Raw genomic sequence first — 18,982 nt, 5'->3', positions numbered from 1 at the left:
TGAGGCTATCAATATATTGTATGATAGATGACTTGATGACATTGAATGAACCACGACTACCTTTTATTGGGGTAGTAGCAAAACAGCCTGACCAGAAGTCCATGGCGCCACGTTCATTTCTTCCCCACGCATGAGCGCAGTATCATACCTTCTAGCTAATAAACATACCCTCAACACAGCGGCATTCCCGAGGCTTTGCAACCCCAATATCCGACGTCCGTTCGCATAGGTCATCAATCATCAGCATATCATACACCATCATTCTCATGAACTCCAAACTCGAGCAGCACATTCACACCATTTCCCCATCTCCAAATTTCTCATCCATAACCACTCCACCATCTCCAACCTTCTCCTCTCCCATCAACTCATCTTCCACTCCATTCCCCTCCTCTCCCTCCACCAAAGCCGGCCGATCAATCAGCTCCACCTCATGCATCCTCCCCTCCGTATCTTTATAGACAAATTTATCCCTCGTAGTTTCTTTCGGAATAGTATGCTGAAACGTCACAGTCGAATCTCCCACCCCAACATGCAACCCCGGAGATTCTTTGTTGATCTTGTCCTCGTCTTCTTTACGAAGTGAAGCTCTATGAGCACCGAAACTTTTATTCGGGATTTCCAATGTTGTGGTTTGCATTTGTTGTTGTTGATGTGTGAGACCTGAACGTCTCCGGTCTTCTTCAGCAAGAATTTCTTCTGCGGAGGTATTGTTGTTGTGTGGGAGGATGCTGGATTTTTTGAGGCGGAGGGGAATGTAGGTGAGGAGATTGGAGAGAGGGGGGAGGCAGATGAGAATTATGCTGAGGTTGATTTGGAGGATTGTCCAGATTGTTGGTTGGGTGAGTGAGGATGTGAGCGTGGCTGGCGGAGAAGTGAGCGTCAGTGTCGTTGGAGAGACGATTGTGCGACCTAAGGTACAAATAATGACAGCCAGTCCGGTGATGTAGATGCAGCTGAGTCCAAGATTCTGGGCCTGAGATAGCTTTGCTGCGAGGAGAGGCGGGACCGGGAGGAAGAGGAGGGCGACGCTGTAGATCAGATCTAAACCGCTCGACGCTCGGTGCAGGGTTGCGACATTGAGGCATTGACCTTTCTTGCCGTAGACGGAGTTCCAGATCGAGGCAACCGGGGTGCATTGGAGGACAGTCGCCAATTCGGTGGCGACGAATGTCAAGCTGAGTAGACCGATAAATGTCCAGCACAGTGATCGGTATGCGGTGCTGACAGCAGACGAGGGAAGAATGCGGAGGTAGAGCCAGACCAAAGCGACTTTCGTGGCAAACAAGATGAAGTGGCCCAGCAAAGTAAAGACGTAAAACAGCTGTGAATATGAGCAACAATCGAAAAGTGGTCAGATGTCTGAACAGCTCTCACCTTGGCGAACTCATTCAGCTGATCGATGCTGAACAGATAGCTCTCTGCACCGAGGCCATTGGCTGTGGCAAGATGGAGGCATATTGTCGTGCCAACAAGAGCAGCATAGCCGGAGAAAACCATCCAGCCATCAACACGGAATCTGCCTTCACTCATCGTACGTGAGGCTAACTGCCCCAAAAAGAAGGCTGTCGCGAAGCCGAACAACGTCCATAACAAGATCTTGATCGCAACAGATTGGTTGCTTTGTGATGTGTCGCAGGTTTTCGCGTTGAAAGCTTGCGATTCTACACGCGTCAGAAAGTTTACAAGCTCTGATCAGGATCTCAAATACCCAGATGTTGAGCGGTCGTGCAACTGCTTGCCACGCATACATCGAGCATGTCTTGCAGACCAGTGGAAACACAGAAGCACAGATCCGTGTTTAAAGCACAGTCATACATTGGCAGTATAGCATCGTGGCATCTTTGCTGCAGACCCGTCAGTCCAATTTCCATATGGGATGTACTAGCGATGCGTACCACGCAGGTCGACAATCCAGCATTCTGTCGAGTCTCGATCGCCCTCGCATGCGTGATCGAACTCGTGCAGGAAAGACATAAAGGAAGAATAGAGAGAAATAGTCTCATCTTGACGAGAAAGCAGCGCACAAAACGTGAGAGGAAACTGAGCAGACCTTGGCAAGCGACGTCCACAAGTGAAGTACAACAGCTACGGCTGCCATCTATGATCATCGACGAGCAGATCCATAGCTAGCTAGCCATGTGCGAAAGCAGCGAAGAATCCGACGATACCCTATATTCGATGCTGTGGGTAATATCTTCGGCATATATAGAAGCTGTAGAGGTCTCGAAGAACCAGAATTTGAATCCAATCGCCGCTCGGAGCGCGATCTGTAGGCATATTTGACTCGGGTGGACTTGAAGTAAAGCGCCACAGTTGTAGTCTTGACAAAATCATGCACACACACCCGCTAAGCGCATTCGGTTGAAATATTGTCATGGCCTTTCTCACTATTGTCGTGTGCATAGACTGTGCTAGGAAGAATGGTCGACAAGGTGTGCACGCGCGGCGCTTCGATTACCATGGGTATGCGTATGTCGCAGAATAAGTCGCGACTGCAAACGGCGTATTCTCTTCTGCATCAGTGCAGCGAGCTGAGCTGTGGTGCGGAGGCTTGTGTATATGTCGTATCCCTGCAAATAGTGTACTGACATCATGCAACCCGTATGTGGTATTGGTATGACTCGTACAGCTGCATAAGCACACGGCATTGTCTTCACTTGTCAAACGATCGAAGGCCGAAAGCTCGCAATGATGGCGCAAGCCGCGCGCCGAGGTTTGGCTGGTCTTGAACGCCTGTACACTTCGTAAGCAGTCGAACACATATTCACTTCCAGCACGCAGTGAATCAGCGTCCTCATTTCAGAAAGTCGAGAAGATTATGGTTAAAGCTGGCGTGAAAGCATGCTCAACCTGAGAACCGGTTGAGCTGTCATATGGCCCCAGCGTTGGTCATCATTGGGTTCAAGTTTGATAATAGAAAATACAGTCCACTTACTCTGCGCTTTGGCATTAGAAAAAGAGTGCGAATCGAGCCTGTCGCCCTTCATGGCGTAAGGTTCTTGCAGCCCATGGTGAAATGGATGTCGGCCAGAAGTCCCGGCAAGCCTGACTCTACAGTGAAGCCTTTTTCAAGGACTCCTCCCGCTCCAGGTACAGTCTTGAAGCCGATACGCAGCCAATAATCGCCCGTCTCTGCTGTCGAGTACATAGTGTTGAGACGGACTGCTCCTCGTTGCTTGACCAGATCTTCGATTGCCTTGATAACTAGAGTGCTCAGACCAGCACGGCGATGGATAGGATGTACGCAGACGCAACACAGCTCCCAATCTTCGACCACAGAAGATGTGGGATCTTCATTTCTTACGTGTTGCTCCGCGGGAACATTGGGAGCACTGGCACCTTCATTACTACCGCTTGCGGCGTTCGCGTCGTCTATCCAGTTTGGGCCGCGAAAAGGGACCACTCCTGCGCACGCGACAGGATTGTTCTCCAAAAGTGCAACCGCAAGGACACCCTCAGATCCAAGTTCGCCAGCCAGTCTCTCCGCTGCAATATCCGGGTCCTGTGGCAGACGTGTCCATGTGGGCGGAAATGCAGAATGATCCTTATTCTGGAAGGCCGCGTTGATGGTGAGGTGCAACGCTGCCCACCATGTCTGCTCCCACAGGGCGTTTCCTGGTACGAGGACGATACGGGGGTCTGCCATAACCGGCGTGGCAAACGAAAGAGGTCCTTGGAGCGTCGTCTCTGCTTACGAGTCTAGGCAACGGCTGTGGGCTTCGCCAGGACTTAGCTCTTTTGGCTGGCTAGGAGAGGAAAGGCGCTTCATTTTGGAAGTGCGCAAGCCGTACTCGGATAGGCGAAGATTCGTGAGGATCCCGGCGTGAAGGCGTGGGCCGCGCACGTTGACTCCACCTCATGTCCGAGCAGCCAACAATGGTATAGGCGTTGACAGATGCAGGTGCAGAGCTGCCAAACAGGTGTTGGACTAACTTGGCCAACATCGCGGTAGCGGAAGAGCGACGCGCTGTCTTCGGCGGGCGGCGGCTGTGCGAACTCTGCGTCAAAAATAGCCTGCATCGAATGACACGTTCAACGCTGATGACCTGATGATTTCTGTTGCCAGGCTCGATGAGGCGATGAGGAGACGTGGTGGCCATGGGTCAGCGCGGAGGAGGTGATGTGATGGACGGTTGTACAAGAAGACGCGTACAGACGGTGTCGCGCTCGAGGCGAGGTGTCAGGCGTGTGAAGCACAGGACTGCGGATCGACACAGGCACTAGACCCCGACTAGCGCCAGCCGTGCCTGCCGACTACTGACTGCTGTGACGTACCTTCTTCGCCTGCGTCCGGCCTTCCGCTGCGCTGCGTGGTGGATGAGGTGAGCAGGCAATCTGCACAAAGGTCGCGACCTGCTGTGCTGCCTGCGCTGGAAGATTGCCTGCTGGAGACGTTGGACTGGACGATTGCGCCGTGGTTCGGTAGCTTCGAGACAAGCACACAAACACGGCTGGCCAAGTGATCGACAGGTGCTGCGCAGCTGCTTTTCCCACAGATCAGCACACCCGGGCCCTCGGACTGCCTCTACTTCTACCCTCCTCCTCACCACACCTGCACCTGCGAATGCCGACGCAAGGAGTGCGCTGCACCAAGAGCAGAGTGTGCCATGTGGCAGCGGGTCAAAACTGGCAGCAAGGCTGGGTTCGACAAGGCGTATGCTGCGCTAGATAAACTCGGGCCGCCAATAAATAAGCTGAGCAACAGACTTGGATCAGAGGCATTCTGGCCGACGACATTAGACAAGGAGAGCGACAAGGCAGCGCGGATATTGAAGAGTTTCTGCAGTGAGTCGAGGCACGAATGTGTGGCATCCGCAGGCTAACCGTGCACAGAGGATGGCTTCTACGCAGAAGAGGAAGTGGAGGCGGGTGATGGGCCGAAACAGAAGCAGAAGGTGTTGCAAAAGATACCCGAACATGTGATTCGCAACGCCAAGGGACTGGCTATCTTCACTACCATGAGGACGGGTTTGTGGATCAGCGGGGCAGGTGGCTCAGGCATATTGATCGCGAGGAAGGAAGATGGTACCTGGAGCCCACCGTCTGGCATCATGCTTCACACCGCGGGGCTTGGCTTCCTCGTTGGCGTCGACATCTACGACTGCGTGGTGGTGATCAACTCGCAACGAGCGCTCGACGCCTTCACCAAAGTACGGTGCACACTAGGAGGCGAGGTCTCCGCAGTCGCAGGCCCTTTCGGTGCTGGCGGAACTCTGGAAACTTCTGTTCACAAGCACCAAGCTCCAGTCTACACTTATCTCAAATCCCGCGGCTTTTACGCTGGAGTACAGATCGATGGCACTATTGTCATTGAACGTATGGACGAGAATGAGCGATTCTATGGACAAAAGCTTCCAGTAGCTGAAATTCTCGCTGGGAAAGTTCGCCATGCTCCTTACGAAATCAGGAGACTACTGGAGACCATCAAGGCTGCGCAAGGTGATACCGAAATCGACGACAGTTTGATACCGACAGAAGCGGCGCCGGGCGACTACGAGATTGATGATGGGACTTCATTTGGTGTTCCAAAGATGGATGATCCGGACCCGTACGGCGTGCTGGCACTAGAGAAAGAAGGCATGACTCTCAAGGAGGCTGGTACACACAAGAGAGCTTCTTGGGAGCAGTTCTCTTTCAACCCGGCCCCGACATCCCCCATATATCCGATATACACTCGACAAAGCCAAGACTTGAGCGCACGTTCAGCGAGCCGACGTAGTAGCTGGCGGTCGAGTGCGTTCAGTGCAGAACCGAAGACACCGAGCTCTCTGAGAAATAGTTTGGATCGGAGGCGCTCCCTTGTCGTGATGGCAGACACATCGACACAAACAGATCCCGCCGCCGACGTTCCCCCTTCACCCAGCAGGAGGAGCATTGGCGGTCACAGTCAACACAGTAGCAAAGGCAGCGTTTCAAACCTGAACGCGTCGACCATGCAAGACGTGCCAGAACATGAAGTTCTTGCAACACCACACGCACAAGATGCGCCCGTGAGCATCAGCACTGCGAATGGCTACACCACTCCTCCCCATACACCACCCGCGACATCGGATGCTCCTCATGACGTCTCTGACCACGAAGACGATCATTATGACGATGTACAGATCATCGAGCAACCGGTTGTGCACTCCGTTCAATCCGTGCACCCTGTCACATCGCAGACCTTGTCCAAGGCGCGCATCGTCAATGTTCCAAAACGGTTACCGCCTAAGCTCCCTCCACGGAATCCAGGACGCAATGTCGCGGTCGATCAGTCCCCATTGTCTCGCACTCCTTCGCCGGAAAAGTTTCCAGCCACTGCTCCCGTGCGAAGCTTGCCCGCACGTACAGACGGATCCGTGGCTGATATTGATGTGGGGAGTCCTCAAGGGGAAAGCGCGGAGGAATTGGTGCGCGACGCGGATCCCGTCAGCCCCATCTCTGAGGTGGGGACGGAGATTATGACAGCCACAAAGCTTGAGGCAGTGAGTCTGCGTGGTGTCCAGAAGGAGCTGGACAAGGATCACGCCGTTTCGCCTATCACCACCGAGCAAGATGAGAAGCGTGGAACAACAGTACCGGAGGCGAAAGAGAAGATGCCAGGAGGCTTCGATTGAGAAGCTCAATTTCTTGTTATTATGGATCACGATTGATGAAAGGACTTGGGAATGGGTATAGCGGCAGCGAGGGCGTTACTTATGGGGCATGTGTGCTCGTCTAATACCCCAGTCTCATGCATGAGACACGGATGTTCGGCAGGGTTGGTTCCTGGTCATTATTGAGATCGTGTATAGGTTGTTGTCAAGTCGTATTCCTGGTTGAGGTTGTGGGGAGCGTCGACCTGTTCCACAGCATGGCTCAGAGGCGCTAGTCGTGCATGATCACATTCTTCCATCACCCTGCTCGAGCAGGCCTGTGTGGGGCACACAGGCCCCGATGAAGGTCTTGCAATGCGCATTCGGTCTGGTACGATGGCTAAATGAGAACGATATAGCAAATGGTCGATGCGTCGGTACGAGTGGGCGTGGAGCTGCACCGGCCATTGCCGAGCACGGTGAAGCCGCTAGGCCACTTCACGACGACACCTTTCGCGAGCGTCGCTGCTCACAACACCGCGAAGGACTGGCGTTCGTGATTTCGCTGCCCGAGCATACACTTCACGAGTGCCAAAGAAAAGCATACAAGTGCGTGCATAATCTCCCGGTCTCCCGCACGGAGAAACAGCGCAGCTCGAAAGTCTGCTCGATAGGGCTCAGAACTTTGCTTCAAGCCTCGGTCACGCCACCCAGATCCATGGACTTGTAAGTGCGAGAGGGTTTGAGGCTGGCACCGAGGATACGGTTTTCCGCAACAGCTTCGTCGGGGAGAGCAAAGCGGGGCGGCGATGATGTATTGCCCTTCTCAGCGATATCACATCCACTGACGCTTCTTGATCTTCCATAACTCCATGCAGTGCAACCTTTCTTCAGAACCGCGTAGAATGTCCATTGAAAACCCCACCAAGGCACAGCCACGTCTTGCTCAGAGTCCGCTCGGGGATGGCGGAGCTTCGACGCGCGCGCGGTAGGGCCGAAAGTTCCGTCGCCCAGCGGTAGACTGCACTGCAATATTGCACAGCACTCCACGCTGGATGCATCGCACAGCAAGCCGCGGTGGGCGTCGCTTCAGCTGCTCCATTTGGCGCAAGTGAGACCTGGCGTATCCACGGCACTTCAGCATGGCGGCCGATCTGAATGCCGGGAGCACAAGAGTCTGAATCAGGAAGCAGACGCCATCCTCCACGCTTGACGTGTCGATAAGTACTGCAGCAGGAAGTTGCTGACAATTGACCTGCAGCAGACGGACTGCGCTACCACCACCAAGGCCGATGTCCCGCCTTTCGAACTTTGCCGCATTGCCTGCAGCCGGCACACCTCATCATGCTATCCTCTGCGGCTCTTCTGACAAGCGCCAGTCGCCGCTACTGCTGTTTCTCACCAAAGCCAGCGCATGAACTTTATGCACGCGCTCACAATGGAACCGCGGCCTGCGTCTGGTTGTTCCTGTTGAGCGGCTGGCATGTCCGTACGTGCAGCATGGAGGCGTTGTCGCGTACCGTTCAGGACACATACACCTTGCCGGCCTCGACAAACTTGGGCGGATCCGGGGCTTGCATTGGCCCACAACAGTAGCGATCTGCCCCATCGCAAGCTAAGCACGGCGAGCTTTGGTTAGCCGTGAGCGCCCTGGCGAAGCTATGCACGCATGTGCGGTGATGCTATTGTACACCGTCACTTCGCTGCAAACGTCATCCAGGCTGGACCACTCAACGACGGCGGTTCGCTTACAGCCACATTTCACACTTGCCCTGCGGCACATGGTCTTGCGCGCCGTCGTCAATTCCAACCACATGCAGGCCGAGCGAGAACGTGTGACTACTGCAGAACCTGCAGTTCAATGCAGCTGGAAGGCTGTGGCCTCACAAGCGGCAGCGTTCCAACTGCGGAGCATGCCAGAGTGCAAATGGGTTAAGCAAGTGGCATGGCATATCTTTTCACTCATCAAGCTTGGGTCTGTAGTGCGAGCAGCAGACCTGAGGCAGTCGGCGGCTGTCGTCTGGCAGAATGATCCCAGCAGAAGGCACTCCCGCGGCTGTAAAGTGCAGTTCAGATGATGCTTAGCATATGTGGGCGACGCTGCAAGGCGTTCGGAAGCTCGGTGCCCGCAGAGGCAAAATTGGCGCTACCCATGCCCTTCCTTGGACTTTGCGCTTCAGCCTTGGATCGACAGTCCACGATGAATAGATGCGATCATCGCATGCGCTATGCCTCAAGTGCGTGCTGGCGTCCGTGGTGGTCTTGCAAGTGCGGTAGCGCTTCTTCTTTCCGAGACGCCCGTGCTCGAGCAAGTAGCTGCTTGTCGATCACTCGTCCTTCGTAACCCCCCAATGCCTTCAGTTTTCGGTGACACAGAAAGAGCTAGAACACAAAGTTCGCGCCATGGCATGCGCTCAATGCAGCGTCTTGTACCTCCATACCCACATCGCAAAGCTTCGAGAGGGCTCCATGCTCGCAGACCCACCCGTTGATGATATCAGCCTGTGGCCGCTGCACGTACCTGCTACTCGGAGTGGATGAGAATCCCAAGTACATTAGGGGCCCGCCGACGGTCACTGCTCGATTTCCTCACTCGCCACATGCGATTGTTGTCCATGCATAATGAGGTGGTCCGCGATCACATTCAGGCAAGCATCCAAACTAACCCTGTGATACAGCTGGTTGTTTGAAGCTTCTCTTTCACTTGCGGCTCGTGACTTCCAGCCCGCGGTTTTGCCGCAACTTTCAACCGTCAAAGCTCGAACTTCACAGACCGAGCCTCGTTTCTTGACTACCTACCTACATATCCAACTGACCTAATATAGACAATGGGTCTGTTGGGGAGGGCGCGGCCCAAGGTGTTGACCGCGACGACACTTCTTCGTCAACCTCGAACGATCGTCACCCAAACCAACGTCGCCAGCAAGAGCTACGAACACATCCTTCCACCACCCGACATCTTCGCCAAAAAGACAACACCTTCGGTCGAGTCGCCACTCGTGAGAAAGCACGGCCATGCCTACTGGCAACACATCGATGCGTGGAAGGACGTCTCGCAAGAAGAGTTCCTCAGCTACCGCTGGCAGGTAAGTTACCGCCGCGCTGCTCGGACATATTGTGTGTCATGCGCTGATGAATGATGACTTCAGACAAGCCACACTATCGACAGGAAGGACAAGCTGCTCAGATTCCTCGAAGCAGTCCTGCCGGAACGCATCCCACAATCAGCTGGCGTTAACTCGATCTGGTCACGGATCAAGACCCGCGATGACTTCCTCGCAGATGTGGAAGGAGGCATGAAGGCGGCGCCGATGTCCGTACGGCTGACACCACACATGTTGAGCGTCGCCGACTGGCACAGCCCACTCGAAGACCCTATTCGCCGGCAGTTCATACCACTACAGTCGACCATCAAGGAGGACCACCCGGCCCTGGAGCTCGATTCGCTGCACGAGACGGATGACTCTCCTGTGCCTGGTCTTGTCCATCGATATCCTGACAAGGTCCTATTTCTTGGTAATCATCTTGAGCTTCCTCTACCATCACCGCTGACCTAGTGTAAAGCGACCTCAGTCTGCCCTGTCTATTGCCGATTCTGCACTCGATCCTACGCTGTCGGCAACAACACCGAGTCCGTCATCAAAGCATCTCAGAAGCCGACTCGAAAGCGTTGGGAATCGATGTTCGAGTACATCGAGTCAACACCGGCAGTTCAAGACGTAGTCGTATCTGGGGGCGACTCCTACTACCTACAACCAGAGCAACTACAACTGGTCGGAAAGCGCCTGCTGCAGATCCCCCACGTACAACGCATCCGCTTCGCCACCAAAGGACTCGCAGTCTGTCCGATGAGAATCATTGATCGCAGCGATGGCTGGACCGACACCTTCATCAACATCAGCAACCTGGGTCGATCGATCGGAAAGCAGGTCGCCATGCATACCCACTTCAACCACCCTCGCGAAATCACCTGGGCCACCGAACGCGCCGCTCGATACCTTTTCGAGAAAGGCGTTACTGTCCGCAACCAATCCGTCCTCCTCAAAGGCGTCAATGACGACCTCCGCACCATGTCGACATTGATTCGCAAGCTTGCTGACCTCAACATCCAACCCTACTACGTCTATCAATCAGACATGGTCCGCGGAGTCGAGGATCTTCGCACACCCCTCTCCACGATCCTGCAGCTTGAGAAGCACATTCGAGGCACGATCGCCGGGTTCATGATGCCTTCTTTCGTCGTCGACTTGCCAGGCGGAGGTGGCAAGAGACTTGCCAACTCCTTCGACACTTACGACGAGGAGGCTGGAGTAAGCTACTGGCGTGCGCCTGGCATCGCAGGAGACGAGGTCTTCACGTACCACGATCCAGCGGAGTAAACAGAACAGCTCAAGCTGAGCTGGAACTTCGACAGTGCATGGTTAAGGAAAGGGTCGATTGGATGAGTTCTTTTTCATACGTTGCTTCTATTCTGCGTCAAAGCGACCAGTGAGCGTTGGACAGTGGTGATACCCGTTTTTGTGCGAGTGCGCAGGGGCATTGCGGGATAGTATCATGAGCTTCTTTCGGTTCTTCTGGCGGGTCTTGCATCACAAGGTTGATAGCGTTCCGGGAGGCAATTTCCATACTTTTCAACAATGAAAGCGTGATTTTGATGCTCCGCGGCCCCTCTTGCTACGTCAAACCGCGTCCAAAAACGTGTAGAACATGCAGCTACTCCTGCTTTCTGGAAACGATGTACAGCTCCTCGTATCCTCCCACGGTCGACCGACTCAAGAAGACAGAAGCTGGCACGCGCACAGAAGCAATACTCGAGTCATCATTCGGCTTCGGAGAGCGGGCCCCTTGCTGTTCCTGTATTTAATCAGCACTGCACATAATCACAAGCTCACGATATCGATATCTTACCTTGCTAAGGAGATCGCGAGGCGTAATTTCCACGTGCGTAGCGGCGGAAGGAATCGCCTTCTTGCTCAGCTGGAGAGATCCGGATTCTGCAGTCACAATTAGTACAGTGACAACTCGTCGACTCTGCCAAATAATCGCACCTTTCTTCAGAGCAGCCTCGAGCTCGCTGTGCTGCATTGTATCCAGTCCCTTGGACACGATCGGCTCGCCGCGTGGCTGGTGGTGATAGACTAGGACTTTGGCCTCAGACATGGTGTAGGATTTTGTGGTAGTGTGTTCGTGGATGGAAAATTTTGCGGTAGCACTTGATCGGAAGAGGATGATGAGGAGGATGTACTCGGTGCTATGAATATGCTGGGATAGTCGAGGTTGGGACAAAGAAATTGTTCCTGTGCCGGAAGTAGCATTTGATACAGAAGTGACGCGCTTGCTTTCGTTGTTCACCTCCACCAGCCTGCTATTCCACACGTGCAAACTTGGTGAATAGTGTAGGTGAATGCTTCACGAATGCCGAGCATATGTTGTGACAATCGAGTCAAGCTGGCAGACGAATTGGATGCATTTGCATAAAGGCTTTGGATAACATATCTGGCTATCGTCTAGACCTATCGTGATATCGGTCGCGACTGCGTGACCTTCTCCGTTCATCGCGAGGCCGATCCCGTCTCCCTTCGTGCCTCTCATGTCGTTTGGGGCTGCGACTTCGAGATCTTCGTCTGTTGCTATCATGGTCGCCATCTCGCCTGGATTTGTCGTGCTTGTCGAACACATAATCGTAATGTCGACCGCTACCGCCCTCTCTCCCGCCGTCACGATACTGCTTACGCTTTTGCAAGCTGTCAATGCCACCAAAACCACCACGAGATCTGGCCGTCTTGGAGTTTGTGTTGCTTCGCCACTCATCCGCGATCTTGGAAACACTCTGCGAGAAGTCCACATGAATGCGGTGGTCGTCGATGAGTACTCCTTGCATCTTGAAGTACGCCCGCTCGCAGTCTTCTTTGTTTGCAAACTCAATGAATGCGTACTGCAAGCTGTCCCCAGTCTTCTTATCGCGGATGACCTCGCACGACAGTATCTTGCCGAAACGAGAGAAGATGAGCTCAAGATCTTCGTCGCGTGTGACTGGATTGAGCTTGCACACAAAGAGGATCTGCTCTGGAGGAGTGACATCCGCAAAGGGCAGGTCTCCTATCAGTTCCAGAGTCAGAGCTTGTGCACGCGCTTCGCGTTCTCTCCGTAGCTTTTCCATCTGTTCCGGGTCTGTGTCGTCCTTCAGGACTTCATCGTGCGCGATTCTTACAGTCGCTCGCTGTTCAGCTGATGGTAGAGGGCTCTCCGGTGGCTCGATGAGGCCTGGCGGGTCATCGTAAGGATCGTCGAGGATTACGGTATGGAGTATCCTAATGTCCTGCAGAGGCCGCCCTGTTGAGTCCAGAAACGCGGTATTGATCTTTTGAAGCGCATCGAAGCCTTCCACAACCTCGCCAAAGACTGCTGCTTTGCCATCCAACTCCTCCAGCCCATCCGCCAGTGTGATGATGAATTGACTCCCTGCTAGTCTCTCATCCGGATTCAGCTTCGAAGGCGTGGTAGCCATGCTCAGCGTGCCCCGCTCTTTGTGCTTTCTCTTTTTGGAGAATTCAGGCTTGAAGGTGGCGCGTTCGGGCCTGGACGCACGCTTCGTGGTGCCATCGGGCAGCGCCCATATCGCCGATCCGCCGTCACTCTCTTTCGACTCTGGGCCGATGGGGTCGCCGCTCTGGAAGGAGAAGTTCGGCTGGACATTGTAGATTGGTGAGTAGTTGTAATACTTGATTTTGCAGAGTTTCAGGAAGCTGCGCAGAAGTGTCTTAGCATTTTGATCAGCGCGGGCGAGGAGGACATGCGGCATTTCTGCAGACTTACTTCTCACAGCATGTGGGCGCATCATCGACGAACAGGTCGACGGTGATGTCGCCGGCGCTCGTCTCGAAGATGACCGCCATGGCGCCTGAGGACGTGCACCGGCGGCAGGCAAGAAACGGAGTGGTGGTGGAAGCCTGAAGGGGAAGTCGTGATGCGCGCGAGCCGCGCGAAGCAGCTGCCGTGGTGGTGGAGCGCTGCTGCCCCGGTCTTCACAGCTGGTCTTGGCAACAATCGATTGGCTCCTCCAGCAGAACCTCACCTCCCGTCTGCAGCACTCACCATCGGTAACGCTCTCACGATGCACTTCAAATACCCATGCTGTGCCCGCCTGTCCTGCGCTTGTCAACACGGGCGCGACAGCCTGCGCGTGTGACTGTTTCCGCTTCAGCCCACGCGCCACCCCGCCCAGCCTGGCCGACAACATGTTCAGTCCAGCGCCGCCTCTTTCCTGGATCACGAGCCCGTGCCGCTGCTCCCCCGTCCTTCTGCAGGTACCCTCCCGCCGTTCCATCCTTCTTCACAAGCAGGCACTTCCAAGGCAAAGCGAGCTTCTTGATGCTCTCGCGGGCTTGCGCAACGCACCGAGCGCAGCGACATGGACAACCCCTCTGAACGTCGCGAACAGCATGGCCGGCTTGTTGCTGGCGGCCACTGAGGCAATGCTCTCACATCGATCTCGAACCGCTGAGCTTGCGTAGGCATCGCTCGTCGTCGCCACATCAATGCGCCTCCCCGTCCGGCTCTGGCCACACAGGTTACACCGTGGACGAAAGAAGGTCTGCTGCGCTTGCCGCGGATCGGGAGAGGGCGTGTCCCGATGCCGTTCATGTCACAAAAGCCATCCTGCTCGTGCGATGGTAGGTAACATTTCCCGGCTTCATGCATTCTGTTGCGCCATTCATCGAGAGAAGTCGGCTACGACAAGGGCCCTTGCATTACGGAGATGACCGCAGACTGTGACATACCGAGCAGTTGACATCTATTACACAAGAGACGAGCCAGTCACTTACTCCCATCGTGACTGATCGTCCGCCCGCCATCTCGCCCGTGTGGGGTTGCAGCAGCAGTAAGCTGGCGCAGAACACCGGAGGCACGTCCTGTGCTTTGTCATGTTGTGCGCGCTGTGCGTGGGCATGTTTGATTAGCAAACAACATGGTCAAGGCTGGAGCGACACGTTTGTCCACACTCCTCAGGTGCTATGCACACGTGCCAGGTGAACCCATTTCAATCGAGCTGTAGTTGCCAGCGCTCCCCGCATGGGATGGCAGAGCACCAGCTGCAACACGGACGACGCCGCCCATCTCTTTCAGGCTGAAGGCCGCAAGGTTGATGTCTCAGAGCCAGTCTGGCTGGCATTCTGGTATACGTCGACTTCCCTGTGAGTCCAGAGTGTCGAGCATCCTTAGGTAGCTCACAGCTTTCCGCTCGCCACTCTGTGTAACATGAAGATGCTCCGACGCCCAACAACTCCAGCCATATCATATACATCTCAACCGATGTAGTCCCTGTAATAAGAATGCATTTGCTGCTGGGGTATCTTCTGAACCACTGGTGGCGATCGCCCGGTTATGCAGGCAACCGCGAGGCTGGAACCATCCGTGGACTCTGTTACAAAACATCGCCGTACGGGTCACGAAGGAATGACGAGGAGTTGCACGGCTACAAAAGTACTGGCCGGTGCGCCTTCGACAACGATCTGTCAGCTCAGTCGTTCTGTCCCCGATCAAGAACGCTGCTGACTTGTTGCCTTCGCTGGCACACTGGCCCTGGTTGGACGTCCTCCCATGTCACTTTGTCTAACGCAAACAACATCCGACTCCACTTCCTATTGCGACAGTCTGGGCTGTTTGCTTCCCAACCCTGCGCAGTGCAGCTACGACTAACTCATCTTCCTCTGCAGCTTCAGCCAGCGCTCGAGAGCTGACTGCCTCCTCGCACTCATCTTTGACATCTCTATCGATGGCAACACACTCCTGACCGGTCTCGATCATGATGTGATTCCACATGTAACGTTCTCTGCTCTTCGTCACCAGCTCAACTGCCAGGCGTCGAGAGTGGTGCATACAAGATGATGATGACGCAGTCCTACTACGCAGCAGAATTCGACTCTCTTGGCCGTCCACCTTACAGAGCTCCGGTCACTCCCGGCCACTATGGAAGGCCTGGCGCTTACGACCATGGCTACTACGAACCGCAGCATGAGCTACGTTCTGACTATCTCGGTCGCTCAAGCGCGGGCACATTGATAAACGGGCATGGTCCGGAGAGCGCGCTTCCTGGCAATTCGCGCCGGCGAATTCAAGTCGCAGTGAGTGACTCCGCCTGGATTTGAAGCGAATCAATCTGACAATCATGCAGTGTTCCAGATGCCGCCGACGCAAGATCAAATGCACCGGTGATCCCGGCGATGGTACTGGCTGCTCAGCCTGTCGATCAGCCCAGGCTGACAAGGCTTCCTGCACCTTCAACAGAGTAAGGTGCTCATAGAGTGACGGTATGAATTCGTGTGAGCTGACATTTCCCAGGTGGGCAGCCGAGAAGTGCCCCTGCCTCAATTTGAGGTTCTTCCAGCCAGTAGCACCAGTATCCCGAATGTGACCCCGACGACGACTTCCTATCCCGTTGAAGCGACTTCGAACCTCTATAATGGTAGCAACACAACACAAGTTGGCCTTCAGCGTCCTTCCCTGCCAATGCTACATACACGCACTGCGTACCCTGACTACGACTCCTACAACACATCACCTGTAGAGGGCTACACTTACGCATCGTCTGCACTTCCTAGACATGAGTCAATTTCGAGCAGCTACAGCGCGGAGAACTTTCGTCCGTATACCACAGGCTCACTTTCAGCACCGTCAGTCAGTGCCAATATCTACTACGAACCTGCGGCAGCATACAGTTTTGGCAATCTGCATACTGCACCAGGCTACCCGGCCAATGCTCCGATGGCTCGGCTACCAAGTGTCACGGCCGAAACTCCATTGAACATGAGCTCATTGCACTCCTCACTGCCAACACAGACCGTACAGGAGCGACGACTCCCCGTCCCTTACGCACCACAGCAGGCTACATATTCATCAACGGAAGTTCCTCAAATACGACCGTTGACTTCCTTCACAGAGCCGCCGCGCCGAGCTCACGTCGGAGGCATTTACAGTCGCAATAGTATGTCATGGTCAATGGCAAGCCCTGGGGCGTCTCGCAACACTTCTGTCAGTGGTGTGTCTACCTCGGCGTTGCACGGCCTTCCCGGCATGTCGTCAAGCGTTGCAGACTCTGCCCAAACTACAGCACCGATCCTCGGGTATCAATTCAGCGCTCCATCAACCAGCCCTGAACCATCTCCAACCAATGGGCGCGCCATTTCAGAGAGTTTCTCTGGCCCGGTTGCAAGTTCTGGAAGTGGCACTGTATCGATGCTGCCACCCGCCAATGTTCGATACAGCGCTGGCAATTCAGTGAACTCCCTGTCGACTTCGAGCGACGCGGACGATGCGCGACGCCCTTCCACCTCACAAGCGGCTCCAGCCAGCTTGTACAGCTTCAGCGGAGGAGTCGAAGCTTCCGGACGCTCTACTCCTAGTCAGCACACCAAGCAGGTCGCGAACGAAGCCGCCTCCGCCGCCTCCGCCCCCTCATACCAGCAAGGCTATCCACAGCTTCGTCACCCTCAACCTCAACACGCCGCTAGTGTGGACCAGTTGCGCCGTCGCTCATCAAATGATCAGCAGCAGCATGCGACTACCGCACATCGCATGTCGGTCTCAAACCTTAACGCACGCTACTGATCATGTGGTAGAGGCTTATGCAAAGCGCTGGACTTTGCTCCGAGAACAACCCACATCGACTTTCGACTTCATTGCGCATCGCGTAGGCTTTTCATTCTAAACTGCCTCCTGCAACTGCTCTGCCGTCTTGCCATCTGTCCAGGCCGACCTCACACTGCAATTGCCACTTGCAGCCTACGATCGAGATCACCATCATCGATACGAATGTCAAGACGAGTCAACGAGCCTTGGCTGTAGTGGACTGCTTCACCTACACCCATTACACTTCCGCGGCATCAAATCTTTTCACGGGCTGGCCAAAGTAACATCGAACGTGCTACCTGCGGGGTACCGATTCATCTCTCGATGTCTTCCCGAGCCATACCTGCCACGATTCTCGGTCGCAACTTTACCATTGGCATTTTGAAAGAGGAAGACACAAGCGTCAAGGGCAAACTGTGAGAATAGAGGTCTCACCACAACCCGCAAGGGTACCGCCGCTTAGGAAATTGTGCTTTGGAACGTCAGCGAGTGACATCGGCGTACTGCATTAAAAAAGAACATTGTTTGAACTGCATTAACGACACGGTAGTTTAGTATTTTCGGCTTTTCTGTATTCAAGCATGACCCAGTGAAGGGCCTCAGTAACGATAGACAATGCGACGCAGAGGGGCATCTTGCGAGATCGTGGGAAAGAGCCCACGAGGGACATTGAACTCTTGATCTTGCGCACGTATGAATGGGAGAGGAGTGACGACGTTTAGATAGACATTGCCTAATGATGCCTCTTCTTGCGAGGGCGACAAAGATAGACGTGTGCAGCTACCTATTCGCAACGAGGTTCCTTCGTCACTTCTTCGACACGATGTCACGACCTGCGTCTCATACTATTCGGCTCCGATTTTTACTGCCGCTCACGACCTGCATATTTCTCCTCAGCGACATCGACTTCACTTTCCAAATAACGACATCGCGTAAACTGATTGCTTGCTTGCTGCGTGCTGTACCTGATGTCGTGTCCCCGCAACTGAATTCACGCATCACACGACGATAGCAATCATCACCGGAACAAAAGAAAACTTCTCATCTTCACACTGGAAAATGAAAAAGCGGTGCGGCTTCCTGCAGATGTCGGCTCCTTTGCGATACGTCGTGTAGCATTGCACCTTCTCGTCCAGATGATTGACAAATTCTGCAAGCAAAATCCTTTCGCTGACTAGGATGTCTTGAGTGTTAGCAGCGTCGACAGTGATGTGCAGAAATTGATTGTCTCCTCTGGTTCCGAGTGCGGTGCTTGCAGTTTTATCCTTGCGCGCGCATGGGGATTTGGTGGGAATCGCGGGCGGTTAAACAAGCGCGGCTGTCGTTTAAGGCGGTTGCGTGGGATGGGCGGGATGGAGAGGAGTGGGTGTTAGAGCGGGAGGTAACCGGATTGACGGGTATGGAATGTGATGAGTCTTGAGAGAGGAGATGAGAAGGGTATGTGGAGATTGGAAACGTGAGAGCACCACAGGTGACGATGTTCATCAGGTAGCGTGGATTGAGCAAAAGCTTGCATTTGAGATTGGAAAGCGCGTACATGGCTTGTATGGAGTGCGCGGGACTGCATAGTTCTTGAGTATGGCTATGTCATTTGAATTCTCGTTAGTCAATTCTGATATGAACATGCTGAACCGCAGAATGTCGTCGATTGCAAAGTCGCGAGTTGTGCGATCGCTTCCACGAGACGAATGTGCCTTTCAGCAGCATTTGGAGCGACGACGCAAGATCTGAGCACCTTAAGTTATCAAGCCCACCATCGTGTAGTGCTAGAGGATCAGCAGATGAATACTGCAGAC

The 18,982-nt window shown here is 54.3% G+C and overlaps 7 protein-coding genes across 7 annotated transcripts; 3 read left to right on the top strand and 4 right to left on the bottom strand.

The window, feature by feature from the left end:
* Positions 1-292: 292 nt before the first annotated feature.
* CKM354_000535500 (uncharacterized protein) lies at positions 293-2,006 on the bottom strand (the record flags this gene model as incomplete). Its single annotated transcript, XM_044800627.1, has 4 exons — positions 293-1,324; positions 1,378-1,664; positions 1,712-1,847; positions 1,899-2,006. 4 exons carry the CDS (start codon positions 2,004-2,006, stop codon positions 293-295), a joined length of 1,563 nt encoding a protein of 520 aa, XP_044656562.1.
* Positions 2,007-2,986: 980 nt separating this feature from the next.
* On the bottom strand, positions 2,987-3,649 carry CKM354_000535400 (uncharacterized protein; the record flags this gene model as incomplete). The annotated part of the gene is made up of 1 exon (XM_044800626.1): positions 2,987-3,649. One exon carries the CDS (start codon positions 3,647-3,649, stop codon positions 2,987-2,989), a length of 663 nt encoding a protein of 220 aa, XP_044656561.1.
* A 961-nt stretch (positions 3,650-4,610) lies between these two features.
* CKM354_000535300 (uncharacterized protein) lies at positions 4,611-6,599 on the top strand (the record flags this gene model as incomplete). The annotated part of the gene is made up of 2 exons (XM_044800625.1): positions 4,611-4,788; positions 4,837-6,599. The coding sequence occupies 2 exons, from the start codon at positions 4,611-4,613 to the stop codon at positions 6,597-6,599; spliced, it is 1,941 nt and encodes a 646-aa protein (XP_044656560.1).
* Positions 6,600-9,385: 2,786 nt separating this feature from the next.
* On the top strand, positions 9,386-10,936 carry CKM354_000535200 (uncharacterized protein; the record flags this gene model as incomplete). Its single annotated transcript, XM_044800624.1, has 3 exons — positions 9,386-9,643; positions 9,707-10,073; positions 10,122-10,936. The coding sequence occupies 3 exons, from the start codon at positions 9,386-9,388 to the stop codon at positions 10,934-10,936; spliced, it is 1,440 nt and encodes a 479-aa protein (XP_044656559.1).
* Positions 10,937-11,270: 334 nt separating this feature from the next.
* On the bottom strand, positions 11,271-11,717 carry CKM354_000535100 (uncharacterized protein; the record flags this gene model as incomplete). The annotated part of the gene is made up of 3 exons (XM_044800623.1): positions 11,271-11,411; positions 11,466-11,551; positions 11,606-11,717. 3 exons carry the CDS (start codon positions 11,715-11,717, stop codon positions 11,271-11,273), a joined length of 339 nt encoding a protein of 112 aa, XP_044656558.1.
* A 340-nt stretch (positions 11,718-12,057) lies between these two features.
* CKM354_000535000 (uncharacterized protein) lies at positions 12,058-13,453 on the bottom strand (the record flags this gene model as incomplete). The annotated part of the gene is made up of 2 exons (XM_044800622.1): positions 12,058-13,303; positions 13,374-13,453. The coding sequence occupies 2 exons, from the start codon at positions 13,451-13,453 to the stop codon at positions 12,058-12,060; spliced, it is 1,326 nt and encodes a 441-aa protein (XP_044656557.1).
* Positions 13,454-15,442: 1,989 nt separating this feature from the next.
* On the top strand, positions 15,443-17,165 carry CKM354_000534900 (uncharacterized protein; the record flags this gene model as incomplete). Its single annotated transcript, XM_044800621.1, has 3 exons — positions 15,443-15,682; positions 15,733-15,846; positions 15,900-17,165. The coding sequence occupies 3 exons, from the start codon at positions 15,443-15,445 to the stop codon at positions 17,163-17,165; spliced, it is 1,620 nt and encodes a 539-aa protein (XP_044656556.1).
* Between the last annotated feature and the right edge of the window lie 1,817 nt (positions 17,166-18,982).

The sequence above is a fragment of the Cercospora kikuchii genome (genome assembly GCF_019650295.1).
Source record: "Cercospora kikuchii DNA, contig_00003, whole genome shotgun sequence".
NCBI lineage: Eukaryota > Fungi > Ascomycota > Dothideomycetes > Mycosphaerellales > Mycosphaerellaceae > Cercospora > Cercospora kikuchii.
This window is presented reverse-complemented; position numbering and strand designations above follow the sequence as displayed.